An 18,534-nucleotide genomic window follows, 5' to 3' on the forward strand; every position below is an offset into this window, starting at 1 on the left:
CAGTTTTAAATGAACGCTACACAATCGGATCTGAAAAAGCATTATTGAAATCTAATGGAAAAAAAAGTGAAGCAGTTATATTGTGATATGTTTTCATGTAAGGATTTGTACTGTTCAGTATATGACTGATATGGGGATTATAGACGAATAGCGTCACTTGTCTGTGCGTTTGCATAGGTGCCTAACATGTGCTTAACAATAAACACAAACGGACCGTCGCATCAAAAGACAAATATGTGAATGTGTCTCTGTCCGCCTCTCGCCTCACTTTATTGTCCAGTGGTCCGTCTACATCCGAGCTGCAGTGCGCAAGGAGAAAGGCCTACCTATCCTGGTGGAGTTGCTGAGGATAGACAACGACCGGGTGGTCTGCGCCGTGGCCACTGCCTTGAGGAACATGGCTCTGGACATACGAAACAAGGAACTTATCGGTGAGTGTCCCAAACATCGAAGACTCACAACCTCAGCACGGCAAAAGGCGAATATTGAGAGCCTGGAGATTAGATGGGTGCGGCTGAAATGTAATACCTCTGATCAAACGGCGCTTTTCAGTTGGTGGGACAATGTGATCTCGCCTGGTAAAGTAAACAGCTAGGTAAATAATTAAGAGACCCACATGACACTGAAATCTTTTTTTTTTTTAAGTTTTATTTGTGAGAGCAAAAAATTCTTAGTTTATTCAAAAATATCGCCACAGTCTGTTTTTGCCTATTCCTAGCTGCAAAAGATCGCAGTAAAGAGGGTTTGCATGGCAGTAAGATTTTAGCAGACCTTGCGAAGAGAATCAATTTTAAATTCAAAGAGAGGATTCAAAAAAAACCTTTTGGACTGTTCGTCTCTCCATTCGCAGATCGCTCCTCTCTTCCAAAAAGACATCACTGCTGCTCTGACTGAGCACCTGATACTGGACTCTTTGCCTGAGACTGACTGATGTCTTCAATAAACTCTGCTTTTCTACTGGTCCCCATGGCAACAACCACATGCCTCTTTCTATTTACTCCGTTCGGCGCTTTCGGCTTTCAGCTACGCCGTGTGATGTCTTAGATCGTGAATGCGACCATCCGTGTCCTCAGCGGACGCGGGCCGTAAAGTCAAATTTTCCTTTGTGCCGGCCCGGCGCATGCGGCTGTTTTGAGGGAACACATTGTCCTCTCCTTAGTCGGAGCAGAATGAAATTGCTTTAGCCGCACGGCATATTGTGTGGTCAGATTCACGGAGCTCTCAGCTGCAAATATCAATACTGTCAGCGCCGGCAGCTCTGCTGCAAGCCAACTGTTGTTTTATTACTCCAGCAATACAAACGCGATGAAGAGCTTCACTTTTGGAGTCTGTGGTTCTAAAAGTGGGAATGTTGCAGACAGAGCGAACTGTGGGATCCTTGCAACAGCAACACACTTACAGTGCAGGAGTGAGCTGTCAGAGGGCCACGATGGGACGCTGCCCCTCAGCACCAGCGCAAGGTGATGACCCAATCAGAATGAGAGCCGTGGGGCAGAGCGTACACCACTCCCTGACAGAATTACATGGGCGTCATGGGAAATGTAGTCTGTCAGTGTCAGAGTATGTGGCCGTGTCCCCTTCAGTGTCTGACAGCCCAACCAGCAAAGTCTATATCTGTTTTCCTTTTATTGCTTCTTCCTTTACTTGTTTTTTTCATTGTCACTTATCTTTGAGGTTAACAGAATTCATTCACACTATTATTACTATAACTATTGACTATTCTTATGAATTATTCACTAGTTTGCCTCACCGCATATATAAACACCGGCCTCGATCTCTTCGTTTATCCGCTGGGTTTGTTCCAGCCTTACCAGCATCAGCGCCTATGCTTCAACGACAGTTTAGGAGTGCATTTATGGGAATCTCTGTACATTTTTCTAGAGGAGCGTTTGTCAGGTCAGACACTGATATTGAACGAGAAGTCTTGGCTCTCAGTCATGTCTCGCAGTCTTGTCTCTAATTCATCTGAGAAGTGCTCTGTCGGGTGTCAGGAATTTGTACAGGCCAGACAAGTTCCTCCACAGTAAACGTCCTAATCTGTGTCTTTACAGCCCTTGATTTCTGATCTGGCAGTGTTAGAACAGGAAGGGACCCATCCCAAAACTGTTCCTACAACATTTGGAGCCTAAACATGTCCGGACTTTCTTTGTGTCCGGAAACATTAGGAGTGAGTTTCAATTATGAGCTGAACCCAGCTCCCGAACAGCAGCCTCACACCATAATTCACCACAATGAGCCATATTTCTAACCTGACGCTCGCCAGACGTATGTCGCTCCGCCTAGCTTCACTCACATACATCTGGGACATCTCCCATAGAGAGTGATTTCTCCAACCAATTGTATGGTCTGGCCAATCAGGACCCAGGGCTGGAGTTTCATGGATGCGACGTAGTGGAGAAGCAACCATGACGTGAGACTGTTTTGATAGCAATGGCGGCTCGCATAGAGGAAGCAAGCGTTAACATTGATGCTGCCATTTCTTCCGTGTTGTCCAATCTACCTAATATTGTTTCATTAAAAGAACATCAGAGAACGCCTCTGAAGGATTTTGTTGGTGGAAACCATGTTTTCGCCCTTCTCCCAACCGGATTTGGCAAGTTTTGTTTTCCGGGGCGCGTCCACAGCGGACGCGTCCCTGGTTAGCGGTTAGCGTGAACCATGTTAGGAGGCCTTTAGTCCTCAACGCGGTCGGCACGGGATCGACTCCGACCCGCGGCGCTTTGCCGCCTGTCTTCCCCCCTCTTCCTGTCAGCTCACTGTCAATAAAACGCGTGCCACTAGAGCCGCAAACACATTAAAAAAGTTTTTTTTCCTGCGTCGCTCTCATCAGCATCACGGGTTAGCTTCGGTGTGAGTGGTTGAAATAGCACGTCGATAAAGATGACAGACAAGTGGCTTATCCAATCATATGCAAGGATTTTTGATAAGGCCCAGCCTTCAAAAAAGGCAATTCCTATGGCGGTGTCCCAGATGTATGTGAGTGGAGCTAGGCGGAGCGAAATACATCTGGCAAGCGTCAGGTTACCATATTTCACCCTAGACACAAAGAACTGTTCTCCTGGCAGCTGCCAAACCCAGACTTGTCCACTGGATTGCCTGACAGACGAGGGTTTGTCACTGCTCTGGAGTCCAGTTGAAGTGTGCTTTCCACCTCTGCATTGGACACTTTGTATTGCACTTCATGATGTAAGGCTTGGATGCAGCAGCTCGGTTGTGGAAACCTGTCCCAGGAAACTGTTTTTGTATCGTTATTGTGTTAATCTGAAGGCCATACAAAGGTCTGACTCTGTAGAAAGTTGCCAACCTCTGTGCACTATGTGCCCCCGCATCCTTTGCCGTTCCCAATCTCTCTTTGTCATAATACCACCAACAGTTGCCTGACAGCCAAGACATTTTAAAACTAGACTCATTACAAAGGTGGCATCCTATCACGGTGCCACACAGGAATTCACTGAGTTCCTGAGAGCAACCCATGTTTGTAGAAATAGTCTGCATGTCTAAGTGCTGGATTTATACGCCCGCGGGCTTAGGATGCCTAAATTCAATTATTTGAGTGGGTGAGTGAATACTTTTGGCAGAATAATGTGTCATTAAAGGCTTGCCCTTATGTGTAATGCACATGGCAGCACACACTGATGTGTATATCTTTGCTTCAGTAACCAAGATGTATCATTTCCCAATGCCTATGTAATTTGTGGCTATTTCACGGCATCTTGTAATATTCTAGAGAAATAAAATACACTACACTACTAGCATAAGGGACACTAAGGCAAGTATACACTATGAACATTGCTCCTCATATGAAGGTGAGCGCGTCAAGCTTGAAACCAAAGTTTTATGTTTGAAACTTGTATTTTGGAGTAAGAGAGGAAGAAGCTCTTAAGGTGGCTTTTTGTGTTGACAGTGCTAGCTTAAAAATGCTTTTTTGTACCGCTGGCTGAAAGCGCTTATTTACTGAAGCACTGAAGTTTCATTACGTTCTAAATGAATTCAACTTGCAGCATTTTAGGCAGCAGGTACAGCAAAGAGAAGCAAGACAGAGGGAGAGACTACATAGAAATGATTTGTGGGCACTGGGAGAATACTATGACTAGCTAACGGTTAGCTAACAGCTATTGGCGACAGCTTTGAGCTGCTTGAGGGCTTCTTATTGGTGGTTAAGAGTCTGGAATCACCTCTGCCATTTTGGAAATGAATTAAACCCACAGTATATGGAACGATTAAACCTGACCTAGAATTTATTTCACATTTTTACCTTTTTTGGGATTCTGAACAGTCACTTTTCTGTGTTGTTTTTTAATTGTTTGAAACATGAATAATGAGGACATGCATACATGTCTGTTCCCATTATGAGCATTAGTGTGTAAACCATTTCTAGATATAGCTTTATCGGTACAGCAGATCTAACCTCATAAAAGCTTTTTAATTCTCCTTTTTTTGTTATGCTTTTTAAAGGTGAAGGGAAGGGACTTGCCAGAAAGAAGATTTTTGAGGGGCTTTAGCCTTTAGGTCTTGTTGATTTTAGACAAACTTCAAAGCTCCATCCCAGTCTTGTATAAGCTTCATGCTAGAACACTTCCAGGTGGATTTTTCTGTAAAAGAGTAATATGAAAAAGATGTTCCCTGCAGTTCTGCCTGAAATTATTGTAACAACTTTCCATCTCCTTTCAACCTCCAAAAAACGTATCTGTAGACTCCCACTAAACCTTTGCCACTCTGTCCGTTACCTTTCACCAGGCAAATACGCCATGAGGGACTTGGTGCATCGTTTACCTGGAGGCAGCAACAACAACAACACCAGCAGCGGAGGAGGAAGCACCAACAGCAGCGTCCTGGCGGGGAAGACCATGTCCGACGACACCATCACTGCCATCTGCTGTGCGCTGCACGAGGTCATCACAAAGAACATGGAGAACACCAAAGCCCTGAGGGACGCCGGCGGCATCGAAAAGCTCATCGGTATTGCCCGCAGCAAGGGAGACAAGTAAGCCAAATGGGAAGGTGTTGTCGGGTCAAAGATGGGAAGAAACAGACAGGATGAGAGGGCATGGTTGGATGCAGAATTATTTTCATTCGCACTTCAAGTAGTTTCAGAAAAGTTGCTAAGCCCGGCATGGATTTAAAGTGAATTAAAAGCAGTTTTGAACGATGTTCACAAGAATGTAGAAGAACTTTACACCATTTCTGAATATACCAATAAAAAGGCACGTTGAAAAACCTTGGTGCGACCCTTTAAGAGATTCTTACAAATGCGTCCAGAATCCTGAAAGGGAGGTTATCCACACTGCTCCGCTAACATGTGGCAGGAGTGGAAATCCTGTTGACTGCACTGTAACGGTTTGCTATCACTCTCAGTGTCATTGTCAATAAGATTTGAGAAGATGGGAGTCAACGTAAGACAATACTGAAATCTGAGGGTAGAAAAGGGATACAAAGGCCTCTGGTAAGGCTGAGGTAAAACTGAAGGTCTCCTGTGTGCAAATTTCCAGGCTGTGAGTCTTCAGACAGAGGAATAAACAAAACAATTGGTTCAGATTGAAAGCATCACGGTATGGTTTCTGCACAGACTGTTTACTTGCACACCTTGAATTTTCACATCCATTCTGTTTCCAGTTGAGTCTAGAAACAAAGAGAAAATATGAGGTCTATGCCCTGTAATCTTTTACTTTTGTCTCACAGTCTTATAGACCAATCTCATGTACGGCCTAATTGGATAAATAGTTCCAATACAATGCTTATCATTAAATAATTGGAAATTTGAGGTTTAAAAGTTGCTTAATTACCCCAAATTCCCCTTAATTTCACAAAGTTCTAAAAAAAAAAACTTGCATAGCAAGGACCACAAAGAATGCTAACTGCTTGACTTGCTATACTGCCTCGCAAACGTATATTCACATATGTCAACCTTTTCACATTATAATCAAAGACTTCAGTCTATTGGAATGAAAATTCCACGTGGCAGACCAACAAAAACACAGAACGGGTCATATTACCACCTAAAAATGCTTTGATGTAAACCTTTTTATGTTAGCTCTGGCTACAGGTTTGGGATCATTGTACTGAACTGTTTGTTCACTAACGTTCTCCAACAAACATCTGACGCCTTCCCAGAACCGCTGGATTCATTGAACTACACAAAAGTCTCTTTTTACTAAGTGACTTTTGAACACAGTTGGTTGCAATGGATTTTACTTTGGATATTATCACAGTAAAAGAGGCTAGTTACAATTTCACACCACACCTTTCAGATTTTCTCTATGAAAACCTTTGAGATAAAATCCAAATAAACTACACTTAAGGTTGTGGTTGCAACATAGGAAAATGTGGAAAAGTATTCTTGCAATGCATTGTGACACAAACTCACAGTCCAGACTAATGACTTCTAAAAAGAGGTGAAGTCTTGATTGATTTAGGTAACCATCAATCCATTCAAAATAACATGTGGAGATGCCAAAACATGAAACATCTCTTTTTAGTTTATCTCTGTGGCAAACTAAAAATTGCTTGTGAGACGCACAAGAAACATAAAGGGGTTCCATTTTTTTTTGGACATCTGACATTTGGTTTGCCCTCTTAGAACCAAAACAATAACACTAACTGAAATGTCTTAGACATTAATTTTGCAGACTCCGATAAGGCCACATATGAGCCAATTAAACTCAAAGTCATTAGTCAGCTGAGTGGGAACCTGGGGAAAGCAGATTGAAATGTTGGCAAATGAATCAATCATAAAGAACAATCATACTGTCTGGGCTTAGTTTAATTTGAGGACAAAGCAGAAAAGACAAAGATTTTTGTTGTTGATGTAGTGGTCTTTGTTCGAAGGTGTTAATGATTTACAATGGGTAGTTTTCTCGGCGTCTTGTTTCTGAATTTTGCATTATGCCATTTTTTTTTATAACTCTAATATGCAGGACATAACAAAAGGATAGTCAAGCTTTACACTGTGTTCTTGCTCTCTGCTGAATTCCCAGACATAGTCCCAAAGTGGTGAAAGCAGCATCGCAAGTCCTCAGCAGCATGTGGCAGTACAGAGACCTCCGCAGTCTTTACAAAAAGGTACAGCCCGTCTGCTCTGGAAGCCTTCCACTTGAATATCAGACTTGTTGTTCATGATGAATATTGATAGACCGAGCGCTGAAAATAAAACTGCACTGCTTGCACGCCGTCTGCCACCTCGTCTTTCTTTCAGGACGGCTACTCGCAGTACCATTTTGTGGGCTCCTCCTCCACAATAGAGCGAGACAGACAGCGACCTTATTCCTCCTCTCGCACTCCTTCCATCTCTCCGGTGCGGACATCCCCGAACAATCGATCAGGTGGGTCCTCGCCTCCCTCTCTGCGCTGTCCTCCCTTTTAAAGCCCCATCCCTCTTCCCACCAGTGGAGTCTGGTCAAAGACGCACCACTCCATTACGGCTCAGGTCTTCTTTAACCTTCACAGTACAGCGGCTGCCGACAAATTACCCCGCTGTCAAGTAAAATCCGCGCTTCATGCCCATTAAGAAAGTTCCCCGCCCTTGTGTTGTCAGAGAAAGGGTTTGAAGGATTTGAGCCACCAAAGTCTTGCAGAACCGGGACTGATGGTGATGATGATGATGATGATGATGACAGACAGTGTTCATCGTCTTTGATCTTTTGAGTCTGCGACGCTGGCTGTCACATTGATGACTGCTGTGAAGCCATAAGAGGCCAAGTAGACAAACATCAAGCGCACGTGTTTAAAGTAACCTCTGCATCTTATCCCCATTTTGTTAAAACCACAAATTTAAGTATATTTTACTGGATTTGAAAGGAAAATGATAGAAGGTTTTTAGAGTTTTTTTTCTCTCTGTATTCAGTCTCCCTCAGTCTCTACTTTGTGGAACCACTTCTTGCTGCAGTTACAGGTGCAAATCTTTAATGGTACGGCTCATCTACCGACTTCAGCTTTCGACAGGCTCCCCTGTCTCTGCTGAAGGAAGGCATCTGCACAGCATGATGCTGCCATCACTATACTTTATAGTAGGGATGGGTGTGTTCAGGGCAATGTCCAGGGTTTGGCTCTCACCACGGAAACTGTAGCTTTCTGCACGTACGCCCAAAAGTTCAGTCTTGGTGTCATCGCTGCTTCGATGAGACCAAGACGGAAGTTAGGATTACATTTTAATGTCAAGTAATGAGATACATTTAAAGTCTGTGAAAGTTAAAACAGGTTGTTTTAAAATTCATTTTCTTGTCTTTTAGCAGATCCACATCATATGGAACTAACTTCCATTGGATTCTGTTGAAGTAGCCAAAGCAAATTTTTTACTTTAAAAAATGTGGAAACGAAAGATATCAACAATTACATTTTTACAGGTAGAAATCAATTTAAGGTATGCAACGTTACAATTATGCTAGCTTGTCGGGTCATGCGGATGGTGCTCGTGAGCTATAGAGAGAAGAGGAGACCGTGTGGCGACAGGAATGCCACATTAGGATGGATGACATCCCGCTCTTTAAGTACATTGTTTGGTAAAAACAAACTTTTATCACTTATTTTCAAATCTGCTTTTTTTTTTATTCTTCACACAGCAGAACAAACACAATACAACTTAAAACATCTGAAGGAAAAGTAGCAGAACGAAAAAACTCTTATCTTATCTGCCCCTCTAACACAAACAGTTACACCAATGATAACTTTAAAGATTTAACTAATAAACGTAACAAAATCAGTTGCAGGCTGACCAGCAGCTGATCTGCAAACAGCTCTGTGAACATTTCACGTTTCACCCTTCATTTCATTTCTAAACGTTAACATTCAAGCACAAAGAACCTATACAGATTAACCCAGTTCATACTATTTTCTTAACATTGTGTCTTCTACATGTTTTCTAAACACTCTAATTAATTTAGCTGCTTTAATGTTTTTCTCCAGACTGTTCCATAAACTGACTTCCATACACAGAAACGCATCGCTCCAGTACTTTAGTTCTGAACCTTGGTTTTACAAATATTTCACAACCTTTTCAATTATATTTAATATGCCAGTTTTTAAATCTCGTTTGGATATTAATTGGTAAACATACTACATAACCTTTGTACATCAGTGTCAAAATACTTTAATCAACTATAATTCAAGGAATAATGGATTGGCTGGATCTCTATATCTACTTTCCACTTACAATTATTATTGCTCTTTTTTTTCTTAAATGAAAACTGGTTTTATGTATGTTCTATTATGTTTTATTTGCAATATGTGAGGTATGAAAGAATCAAAGAATTGTATAATAGATATAGTCCATTTTTGTTCAATGAATTTTTTACTTTAAATAAAAAGCATTTTTTTTAGTGGTTTTGTTGTTACACCATTAATATGAGGCTTCCAGGAAATATTTTAATCAATAATATCAGCAAAAAAAATAATTTTACTCACTCTGTCAATCCTAGAGCCTTCTATACCCAAAGATAGTTCATTATTTTTACCACTATTACCAGATACCATGAGGTATGGTTTATCAAGATTAAGGGATCATTTATTTACATTAAACCGCTACTTCATATTTTTCCAAATCTATTTGGACCCCTTCTTTTTTCTAAGTTTTATATTGTCTACCGCATAAAATAAAAGTTGTGCCATCTGCACTTAGAATACATTTTAACAGTGTTGATACACTAACGATATCATTAATATGTAAAATAAACAATTCAGGACCCATAACGGATCCCTGAGGTACCCCACATGTTATATTACATATATCTGAGCTCTGATCGGGAAATAAATGTAACTTGACATAATAGCAAGGGAAATAATTTGTCTTTGTGAAAAACAGCAACACTTCACAATTAGCCGTTATTTTGTGGTAAAATGTCAATAATATGAGCAGAATTGTGATTGGAATGTGACAAAATGTAAAAAAAAGTTCAAGTGGTATGAATACATTTGCAAAGCATTGGATGTAGCCATGCTGGCATCATCTGTATGTGACAGATGCCGATGTCTGGAAAGTGAAATTACTTAGAAACCAATAGATATCTGTAGGGTTAGGCAGCTCTAGTATGGCTACTGCTAAAGTTGATCATTTAGGCCCAATTTAAATGATCTTATCCGTAAGCATGCTTGCAGCTTTCATCAGCCCATCTATATTTAGAAACAAGCCTTCTGCATGAATGTCTGAGCCCGTCAAAGCATTAAAGTGTCAAAATGAGAGAGACTCTGTGATTTGGAAGCTAATTTGACATTTTTGTTTTGGTTCTCAGTTTACAAGCATCCAAGCTGCTGCAGATGGCCCCTCTAGCTCACAGGGAGCTATAAGTGTGCCATTGTGTAGGACGCTTTAGAAGTAAGACGGTTCTGACAGACAGCGACTAGCTGATGCTACTGCCGAGTGGTGATACTGCAGAGAATACTTGAGCATATGGATCAATGCTAACTATATTAATGCATGCTGAAGACACAAAGTGGCATACGCGATGACTACCAATCTGAGCTGTGTTTTTTTTTTTTTTTTATGTGTGCAAATTTGCTGACAGTAATGTGTGTGTTAGAGGAAACCACTTGGCGCTGAATGATAGATCCTCTCCTATGTGGCTCATTGTCTCTGTTACCCATCACAGTAACTTGTAGTGGAGCGATAAACTCTGAAAGGGTAGAGGAGGTGACTCAGTGTTACGATGTCTGAAATCACATCGTAACACTGCCTGCTAAAGGTTAGGAAAATGAACCTATTATTGCGTCAACATACTGACAGCCCCAGATAAATATGATCATCAATACAAGTGCTGTCAAGATCCACAGCTGTTTTTGTTTTGATTTTCACTTGTTTTTCATTTAGATCGTCTTAGCGTCTCTATATTAATACAGGCCTTTGTACTGAGTTTTTTTTTTTTTTTTTTGGTGCTTTCTTGTGTTCTGTTCTGTGCCTCTCTCTTCCATGCACACACGGAAATTATTTGCCAGACAGAAAATCAACCTTCCTCCATGTCCATCTCAATTCTTAAATTCTCTATAGAATTCTTAATAGCTCTATAGAAACGTTGCTTGATGAGACTGTGCAACCAGCAATCATGTCACTGGTTATTTTGTGTAAAAAAAAAAAAGAAAAAAAATTCTACACTGAATTCACGGTACTCGGTGTACTCAAATGTACTTAGATTAAAGTTAGCATTTTTCTAAAACGTCAGGTTAGGCTCTGGTTAGAAATAAAAGCTGGATATTATTTTAAGAAACTTCACACCTCTTTTTTTTGCATACGTGCATTGTTTAGAAGTTGCTATAGGTGCATATCAATTTAACCCAGTAAAATAGGACTCAGTAAATGTGTTTTTTATATTTATTATTATAGAAATTGTTGGAGGTGTCAATAATTTTGCACCCAGTGATTTCACTACAACTAATGCATTCCAGATATTGGATTTTCTTCTTAAACTGACGTTTCTACATTTTTGATTCTAAGGATTTCCGTCTTCAATGAAATACGAAATTATTTTAAGGCTTTTTTTTTTTTTTTTTTACATCTTTACTGGGGCTGCCAAAAAAATATGTCTGTGTCCTTATTTGCTATAAAGCCTAAGAACCCTCTATGTGTTAGCTCAGATTATAATCAAGTAAACACAGCAGCCCGAGCTTCCAAACATGCAGAAGTTTCTGTTGTGAGAGGTCTCCAGAACATTTTGGCCATAGCCTGCTGGTCCTTTCTTTTGTTCTCTCCTCATGGATATTAGAATAAAGAGTAAAGATAGCCTGCGTGTGTGCATGTATGATTTCTGTGTGCAGCGAGTGCTCCCGCATCCCCCAGAGAGATGATGGCGTTGAAGGAGAGGAAGGCAGACTACGAGTCGACTGGCAATGCCAGTTTCCATGGGAACAAGGGCGAGCACACATCCCGGAAGGACGCCATGACGGGTAGGAATTGCATCTCGTATGTCTGTCACAATATCACTGTTTTCCTATGGGGCAAAGGCTTGAGAAAGAGCTTCAGCTCACATGTCTGTCCATTTGTCGGTATGAAGCAAAACTTTTGGGTTATTAGTTTTGAAAGCAACAGGTGGGAGAATCAGCACTGACCTATTTACGCTGAGTGAAGCTGGAGGCAGCTAAGCGTTGTGCAAAGACACGTTTACTCATTGGTACCATTCCAGGAAATGATTCCTGTCACACATTTAAAAAGACCCCAACGTTTGTTTCTTTATTTTTCTCAAGGCGCTGAATTTCAGCCAGAGATGAGAACATCTGAAGATTAGAAAATTACTATAAGCTACAAACATAATCAAAGAAAGAAAATGATTATTGATCAAACTGATTTCAATTACCAAGCAAACACTCATTGCCTAAATGCTTGGCCTTTAATTGTGGGTTTGGTTACTTGGCAGGTAGCCTGGTGGGTAATGAGGGAACACGGTGTCTGAGGAGTTTCACTGAAAAAGTCCTCCAAGGTCCTTTACCCAAAACAACACTTTAAAGATTACAGTCAAACGTTATTTTCACCACTGAAGTCAAAATCAGGCATAAGGATTCTAAATCATTCAAGGACACGTTCACATCATTTCATTAAACATCACATACATACAAAATAGTAATTCAAATGTTCAAACTGAACGATAGCCGTAATGGCAGTGTTATCTTTAACAATAGATTTGGAGGTAAGCATGGGACCCGAGAACAAAGTTACTCAATTCAAAACGTCTTTATTAATCCCAATGTGAAATGAGATGTGGATTTAACTCATATTGTGGAGGCTGTAGAGATGCTGTGGATGCTGATGGCTATGGGCAGGAAGGATCTCCTGTAGCAATCAGTATTACAGTAGATTTGAAGGCAAGGCAAGGCAAATTTATGCAGAGTAGGCTGGTGCCAGAAGACCATAGTAGTCTGGAGGGTTGATACACTGATAACAAGTCTGTGATGTATTTAGGTGCTAAACCATTCAGGGATTTATAAACTAACAGAAGTATTTTAAAGTCTATTCTCTGAGATACAGGGAGCCAGTGTAAGGACTTTAGAACTGGGGTGATGTGCTCTACTTTCTTAGTCTTAGTGAGGACGCGGGAAGCAGCGTTCTGGATCAGCTGCAGCTGTCTGATCCACTTTTTAGGCAGACCTGTGAAAACACCGTTGCGGTAATCAATTCTACTAAAGATAAACGCATGGATTAGTTTTTCCAGATCCTTCTGAGACATCGGTCCTTCAATCTGGGAAATGTTCTTCAGGGGATAGAAAGCTGACCTTGTAATTGTCTTTAGATGCTTTTGAAGGTTCAGGTCTGAGTCCATTACTACACCCAGATTTCGGGCCTGATCAGTTTGAAGAAGACTCTGACTGAAGACACCCTGATAAAGAGAATTTTCAGGGTTATCCCTAATGTTCTTCACTTTATGAAGAGTCTTTCTAGCACAATCCTCTCCACGGGTTCTAGAGGAGTCCTCAGAACAGAGCCAGCCTTCCTTGTAAGCTTGTTGAGCTTTTTTAGGTCACTGGCTCTGATGCTGCTGCCCCAAGAGTTCATTGCAAAAGAGATAACGCTCTCCACCAGACTGACAGAAGATATGCAGCATCTTGCTGCAAACGCTGAAGGAGCCTAGCTTCCTCCAGAAGTACAGTCTGCTCTGTCCCTCCTTGTAGATGGCTTCAGATTAGGATGGCGTGAAAACCAGGATTTCCTCCCCATTTTGTTTGGATAGCTTTTGCCTTAACCAATGTAGAGCCAATGTCTCCTCACTTTCTCTCCAGGTCAGATCTCGGGTGGATCTTCAACACTGCACAGAGGAGCCTATGTGTCTCCCACTGACGATTTAAAGTATAATCAGGTAGGACAAGTCGTTTTTGTGTTGGAGGTATCCAACAACTGTATGTGACAAACTGTCTGTCATTCCCAACAATTGGATTCTACCACGTTCCATTTGAAGAGAGTATCTTCTTTTACCGTACGTGATATATTCATTTAAACAGGCCTATAGTTTGCTGAACAGAGGGTGAATAAACAGAGAAAAGCAACATCTTGGAATATGCAGGGCTCATTTAGCTTGTTGAACTCTGATGAAGTTGATAATAGAAGAACGAATACAAAAAGTAGGTGCGATTTGTTGGGAAAGTCCGCAAGAGGAAAGATTCGGCTCATTAAAGTTAATATAGAGACATGGTTTGGGAAGCTGCAGCTGAACGACAAGACCTTTTCCCGCAGGTGATGCCAAAACGGAAATGCGTGGACGTAACACCAAACATGTGTAACCGTGACTGGTGGAGTAGTGGTAATTTGGACTTGTGCAGCAGCTGAAGTTGCTGGAAATGATGTTGCATGACATTAACAAGCCTTCGCATTAACAGATGTCTACAAGCAGAGGTTGCATGCTCCAGTCCTCAAGAGCCAGTGCCCTGCATGTTTTAGATGCCTCCCTGAATAAAGGCAACATCTAAAATGTCTTCACAAGAATCCAGGATAAAAATCCAATAATTTACAATATAAGTGCTTTAAGTTATTGCTGTCAAAGTTATCATTTATCGTGCTTCTATTAATCAACCCCTAAACAAGTTAAGGCAACTTTACCTACTAGCATGGCTTTATATAGGACTGCAATTTGTAGTATTTTTTCATTATCTATTCTCACTGGTTCAGTAAAATTCCATGTGAATTCAGAAAAGCAGTCAGAAAGGAGCATCATTAGCAGGCTCTAAAAGTAGGAAGCATCTCTTTGTTCATTGTTTACGTTAGAAGCTAGCTTGAGGCAGCCTGGAAACCTGTACAGGTAATCTAGGCCACCGGTATGCAGATAGGGCCTTCCAAAAGTATTTGCTCCCCTTGAACTTCTTCACATGTTGCCGCGTTACAACCACAAACTTTGATGTATTTTAGAATAGTTTCATGCAATAGGCCAGTGGTTCCCAACCTGTTCCCTGCCCTGCGTGTTTTAGATGAGTCTAGGTTTCAGTTCACTTAAGTCAAATGATTGCCTGACCTCCTCTGCGTGCCATCGGGTGCTGCAGAAGCCTCTTACTCCTCCGTTTGTTTAAGTCCAGTGTGCGGCAGCAGGGAGACAACTAAAACATGCAGAACAGGAGGACCTGGGGACCTGGGGTGGGACCCACTGTAATAGACCATCACAACGTGTTGCTTAACTGTAAGACAATGATACATGGTGTTTAACTTTTTCTGAAAATAAATCTCTAAAAAAAAACTTGTGGTGTTCATTTAGAGTTGCCCGTCTTTATCACGACAGCTCTAAATGAAAGCCAGTGCCGTCAACAGCCAATCAGCGACTATGCTGCGTTCAGTTGCGGTCGGAATTCGGAAATTCTGGCTTCCGGTCAAAAGAATCAACTGGAACGGCCTCTGTTTGCTGGGGTTTACTCCATACCCAGCTCCTAGTTTCGATTTCCGAGGTAAATGGAACGCAGCGTCAGAGTCCGCCTGAACTGAGAGACCAGGTAAAGAGAGCCTACATCAGGCTGGCAGGATAGCTCCAAATAATGAGCGTTGGAGCCATAAAATAACAAGAAAGCTGTGAGAACACAGGCCCTGTAGGAGAAAGCTAAGCTACATATAAGTTTGTGATTCTAGTGTGACAACGGAGTACAAGTGCTTCCTCTCGTAAACGGCTTTTGATCTTTTTCCCAGGTCTCTTCTCAAGGCTTACCGTCGGAGCCCTACCCCCCCTTCCAGAACCCCCCTCCGCCTGACAACGGCAACTACGAGGATCAGGCCTTCTATGACAGCCAGGTTCACGCCGGAGGTCGCCCCCCGCAGGGTGAACTCAACATGCACCTACAGGGACTAAAGTCCACCGGCAACTATGTAGACTTCTACTCAGCCTCCCGACCCTACAGCGAGCTCAACTACGAGACCAGCCACTATCCAGCCTCACCAGACTCTTGGGTCTGAAGGGACACAATGATGGAGCAGGAGGAGGAGGAGGAGGACAGGATGAATAATGGGGATGGCTAAAGTTTGGAGTTAGAGCTGAGCGGACAGTCTGCCTCCCTCCTCATCCTCTCCCCTGTAGTTTCTGAGTAGCATTATAGATAGCAGGACGAAGGAGGAGGATGGAGTAATAGGACGGAGACATTGGGACTGGACGCTCCTTTCCAGAGACGTCTGAGGAAGGCACGAGAGAGGGGGCGAACGGGAGCAGCTGCCACGCATGTGCATGCACACCAACAACCAATCGGACACATCTTTGTTTATGTGTTGAGTTTCTGATCAACAAGCGTTTTAAAGAGTGCTCAGCTTGGCAGACCGACCTCGGACCCCTGAAGGAGACGGATATGGAGAGAGAGTCGGAATGTATGGAGGAAAGGTTTGCCGATTGCTTTTGGGACAAAGGATGGACGGACCCCAGGACTTTGAGGTGAAGGGAGACAAAGTGAAGGTGGTTGCCTGTAAATATGTGCTATAGCAACATGGCTTGTAGTAACGTGAAGCACAAGAGGCAGAGCTGTAGGACATTTAGTACATCACTTATACTTTAGCTTGGGCTTCAGCAAAGTGTCTCCTCCGGGGCCGAAGGATGGAACCTTTTAGTCTTTTTTTTTTTTCTGTTTCTCTTTGTTTCGATGTCTTTCTACTTTTTTAATTCCCGGTGTATAGTATTTGATGTCCCACCGTACGTCGACGGAGATGCATTGTGTACTGTACGTTGCACTAGTGTGGTATGTTTGGGCCGTTTTATTTTATTTTCTTTTGGCCACCGGGTCAGCCTCACCTTCACACGAAATAGCTGCACTTAAATCTGTCACCACGGACGTCTGTTTGTCACTGAGGTGAAACACTGGAGATGAACTGCTGGGTCACGGCGCTCCCTTCACTGCCCCGCCGTCAGCAGACGGTACAGCTGCCGGGAAACTGGTGAAGAGGGACTGACGCGACACACCTTCTCTGCTCGCTTTACTTTTCTAGGCTAGCTTTTGCGTTTCTACGTCGTAAATCCCCTCTCTGTTGTCCAGGGGGGAAGCCCTTACTCCAAGCGACCTGTCACTCGTTGTGTATATAACCGTGCCAAACAAGTGTGTGGGGGAGGGGGGAGGGGCATCAAGGAGTGCGTCAAAGGGTCCAAGTCGAGCTGAGCTACCTCTCAGTTCAGACGACGCCAGTTTGTACATGCTTTGGTTTTTCTAAACTGTGTTTTACCTGAGATGAAAACTGTCTAACCTTGCACCAAGAAGAAGAAGAAGAAGAAGAAGAAGTCATGAGAAATCCCACTTAGGGACAGTGTGACCTGGCAGAGCTTCGTCGGCTCCGATGTTGTACAAAATTAGTTGATTTATGTGTTGTAAAATAATCAATGTTTGAAGTACAAAAAAAAAAAAAATAGAAAAAAGAAAGAAAAACTTTTCTGAGAGATGGGTGGCAGTTCTAACTTCATGGTAGACAAATCTGTTAATAGAGTACGGATATATATTATATAAATGCAAATATATACTTTTTATGTGCAGATGTGGATGTCACTTATAGCAGCAACATTAATGAGAAAAGACATGTACAAAACAAACAAAAAAAACTAAAAACAAAAAAAAAGACAACAGCTACATGTAGGCCTTATGTTCACATCCTCTTTTCTGGTCAAACACACTGAAATGTCAACTTTGTGTAGTGATGTTGTTGCTCTGTGGAGTAGAGTAGTCCAGGGCCCAGGGATCCACGTTGTCACTGAATCGAGCCAACAAGGTGCTACATTTGTGACGAGTATTACCCACGTGTCGGTATTCTAACGCTGCACAAAAACATCTCGGAGCAGTCGGATTATCTGCAGGGCGTGGCTAAAGTATTCATACTGCTTGAACTCGACCACATTTTGTTACATTACCGCACAGACTTCAATGTACTCGGATGGGATTCTATGGGCATAGACTAACACAGAGTAGGACATGATTGTAAATCAGAAGAAAAAGAGTACATCATCTTTTTTTTCTTCTTTTTTTTAACTATAATGAAATACGAAAAGTGTGGCATGCGTTTATATTTTGCCCCCTCCCCGAGTCAACACATTGCAGAGGCAAATCTTTTTTTCCAAATGGATGGAGAACCTCTCTGAACAGCAACTTTCAAGTTTTGGCACAGATTGTCCATTGGCTTTAGGTCTGGACTTTGTGCTATTCTAAAATGTGATAAAAAAAAAACCATCATTAGTTTCCGCTTTGGGTTAAAAAAAAAAAACAGAACCGAATTGAGCTGAATGACGTGTTGGAGAGGGATTTTTTTTTAATGTTACTGTATTTTTCCACCACGCTTATTTTTTTCTTTTAGTTGTTGCATGTTTGCAAATGCCTTCAGTTGTGCTTCCATTTGTTAGTTTTGATCATATCTGATCAGAGCACCTTCTTCCACATGTTTTTTTTTTGGGACCGACTAAGGCTTTCTTCCAAGTAGGGCTTTGTTCTTGCGAGCAAAAATCCAGATTTGTGCAGAGTACGACTTATAGTTGTTCTGTCAACAGTTTCTCCCCCTGAGCTGTGGGTCGCTGCAGCTCCTCCAAAGTTACCATAGACCTCTTGGCTGCTTCTCTGTCAGGGCTCTCCTTCCATGGGCTGTCAGTTTAATTGGACAACAATCTGCGCTGGATTTGTTCACGTATATCAGAGCGA

At 42.1% G+C, this 18,534-nt stretch overlaps 1 protein-coding gene across 14 annotated transcripts in view; it reads left to right on the forward strand.

The window, feature by feature from the left end:
- ctnnd2b (catenin (cadherin-associated protein), delta 2b) overlaps positions 1-17,463 on the forward strand; it is a 206,627-nt gene extending 189,164 nt beyond the window's left edge. For 8 of the 14 annotated variants that reach the window (XM_036129208.1, XM_036129209.1, XM_036129212.1 and 5 more), the window contains 7 exons: positions 281-431; positions 4,738-4,984; positions 6,966-7,059; positions 7,193-7,319; positions 11,737-11,865; positions 13,690-13,766; positions 15,572-17,463. In XM_036129208.1, coding sequence (XP_035985101.1) covers positions 281-431; positions 4,738-4,984; positions 6,966-7,059; positions 7,193-7,319; positions 11,737-11,865; positions 13,690-13,766; positions 15,572-15,835 — 1,089 coding nt within the window. In that variant the 3' untranslated portion in view covers positions 15,836-17,463. The remainder of the gene's footprint in view (positions 1-280; positions 432-4,737; positions 4,985-6,965; positions 7,060-7,192; positions 7,320-11,736; positions 11,866-13,689; positions 13,767-15,571) is intronic. The other 6 variants (XM_036129210.1, XM_036129214.1, XM_036129216.1 and 3 more) reach the window with 1 other exon arrangement.
- The last annotated feature ends 1,071 nt before the right edge of the window (positions 17,464-18,534 follow it).

Source organism: Fundulus heteroclitus, unplaced genomic scaffold (assembly GCF_011125445.2).
Source record: "Fundulus heteroclitus isolate FHET01 unplaced genomic scaffold, MU-UCD_Fhet_4.1 scaffold_146, whole genome shotgun sequence".
NCBI lineage: Eukaryota > Metazoa > Chordata > Actinopteri > Cyprinodontiformes > Fundulidae > Fundulus > Fundulus heteroclitus.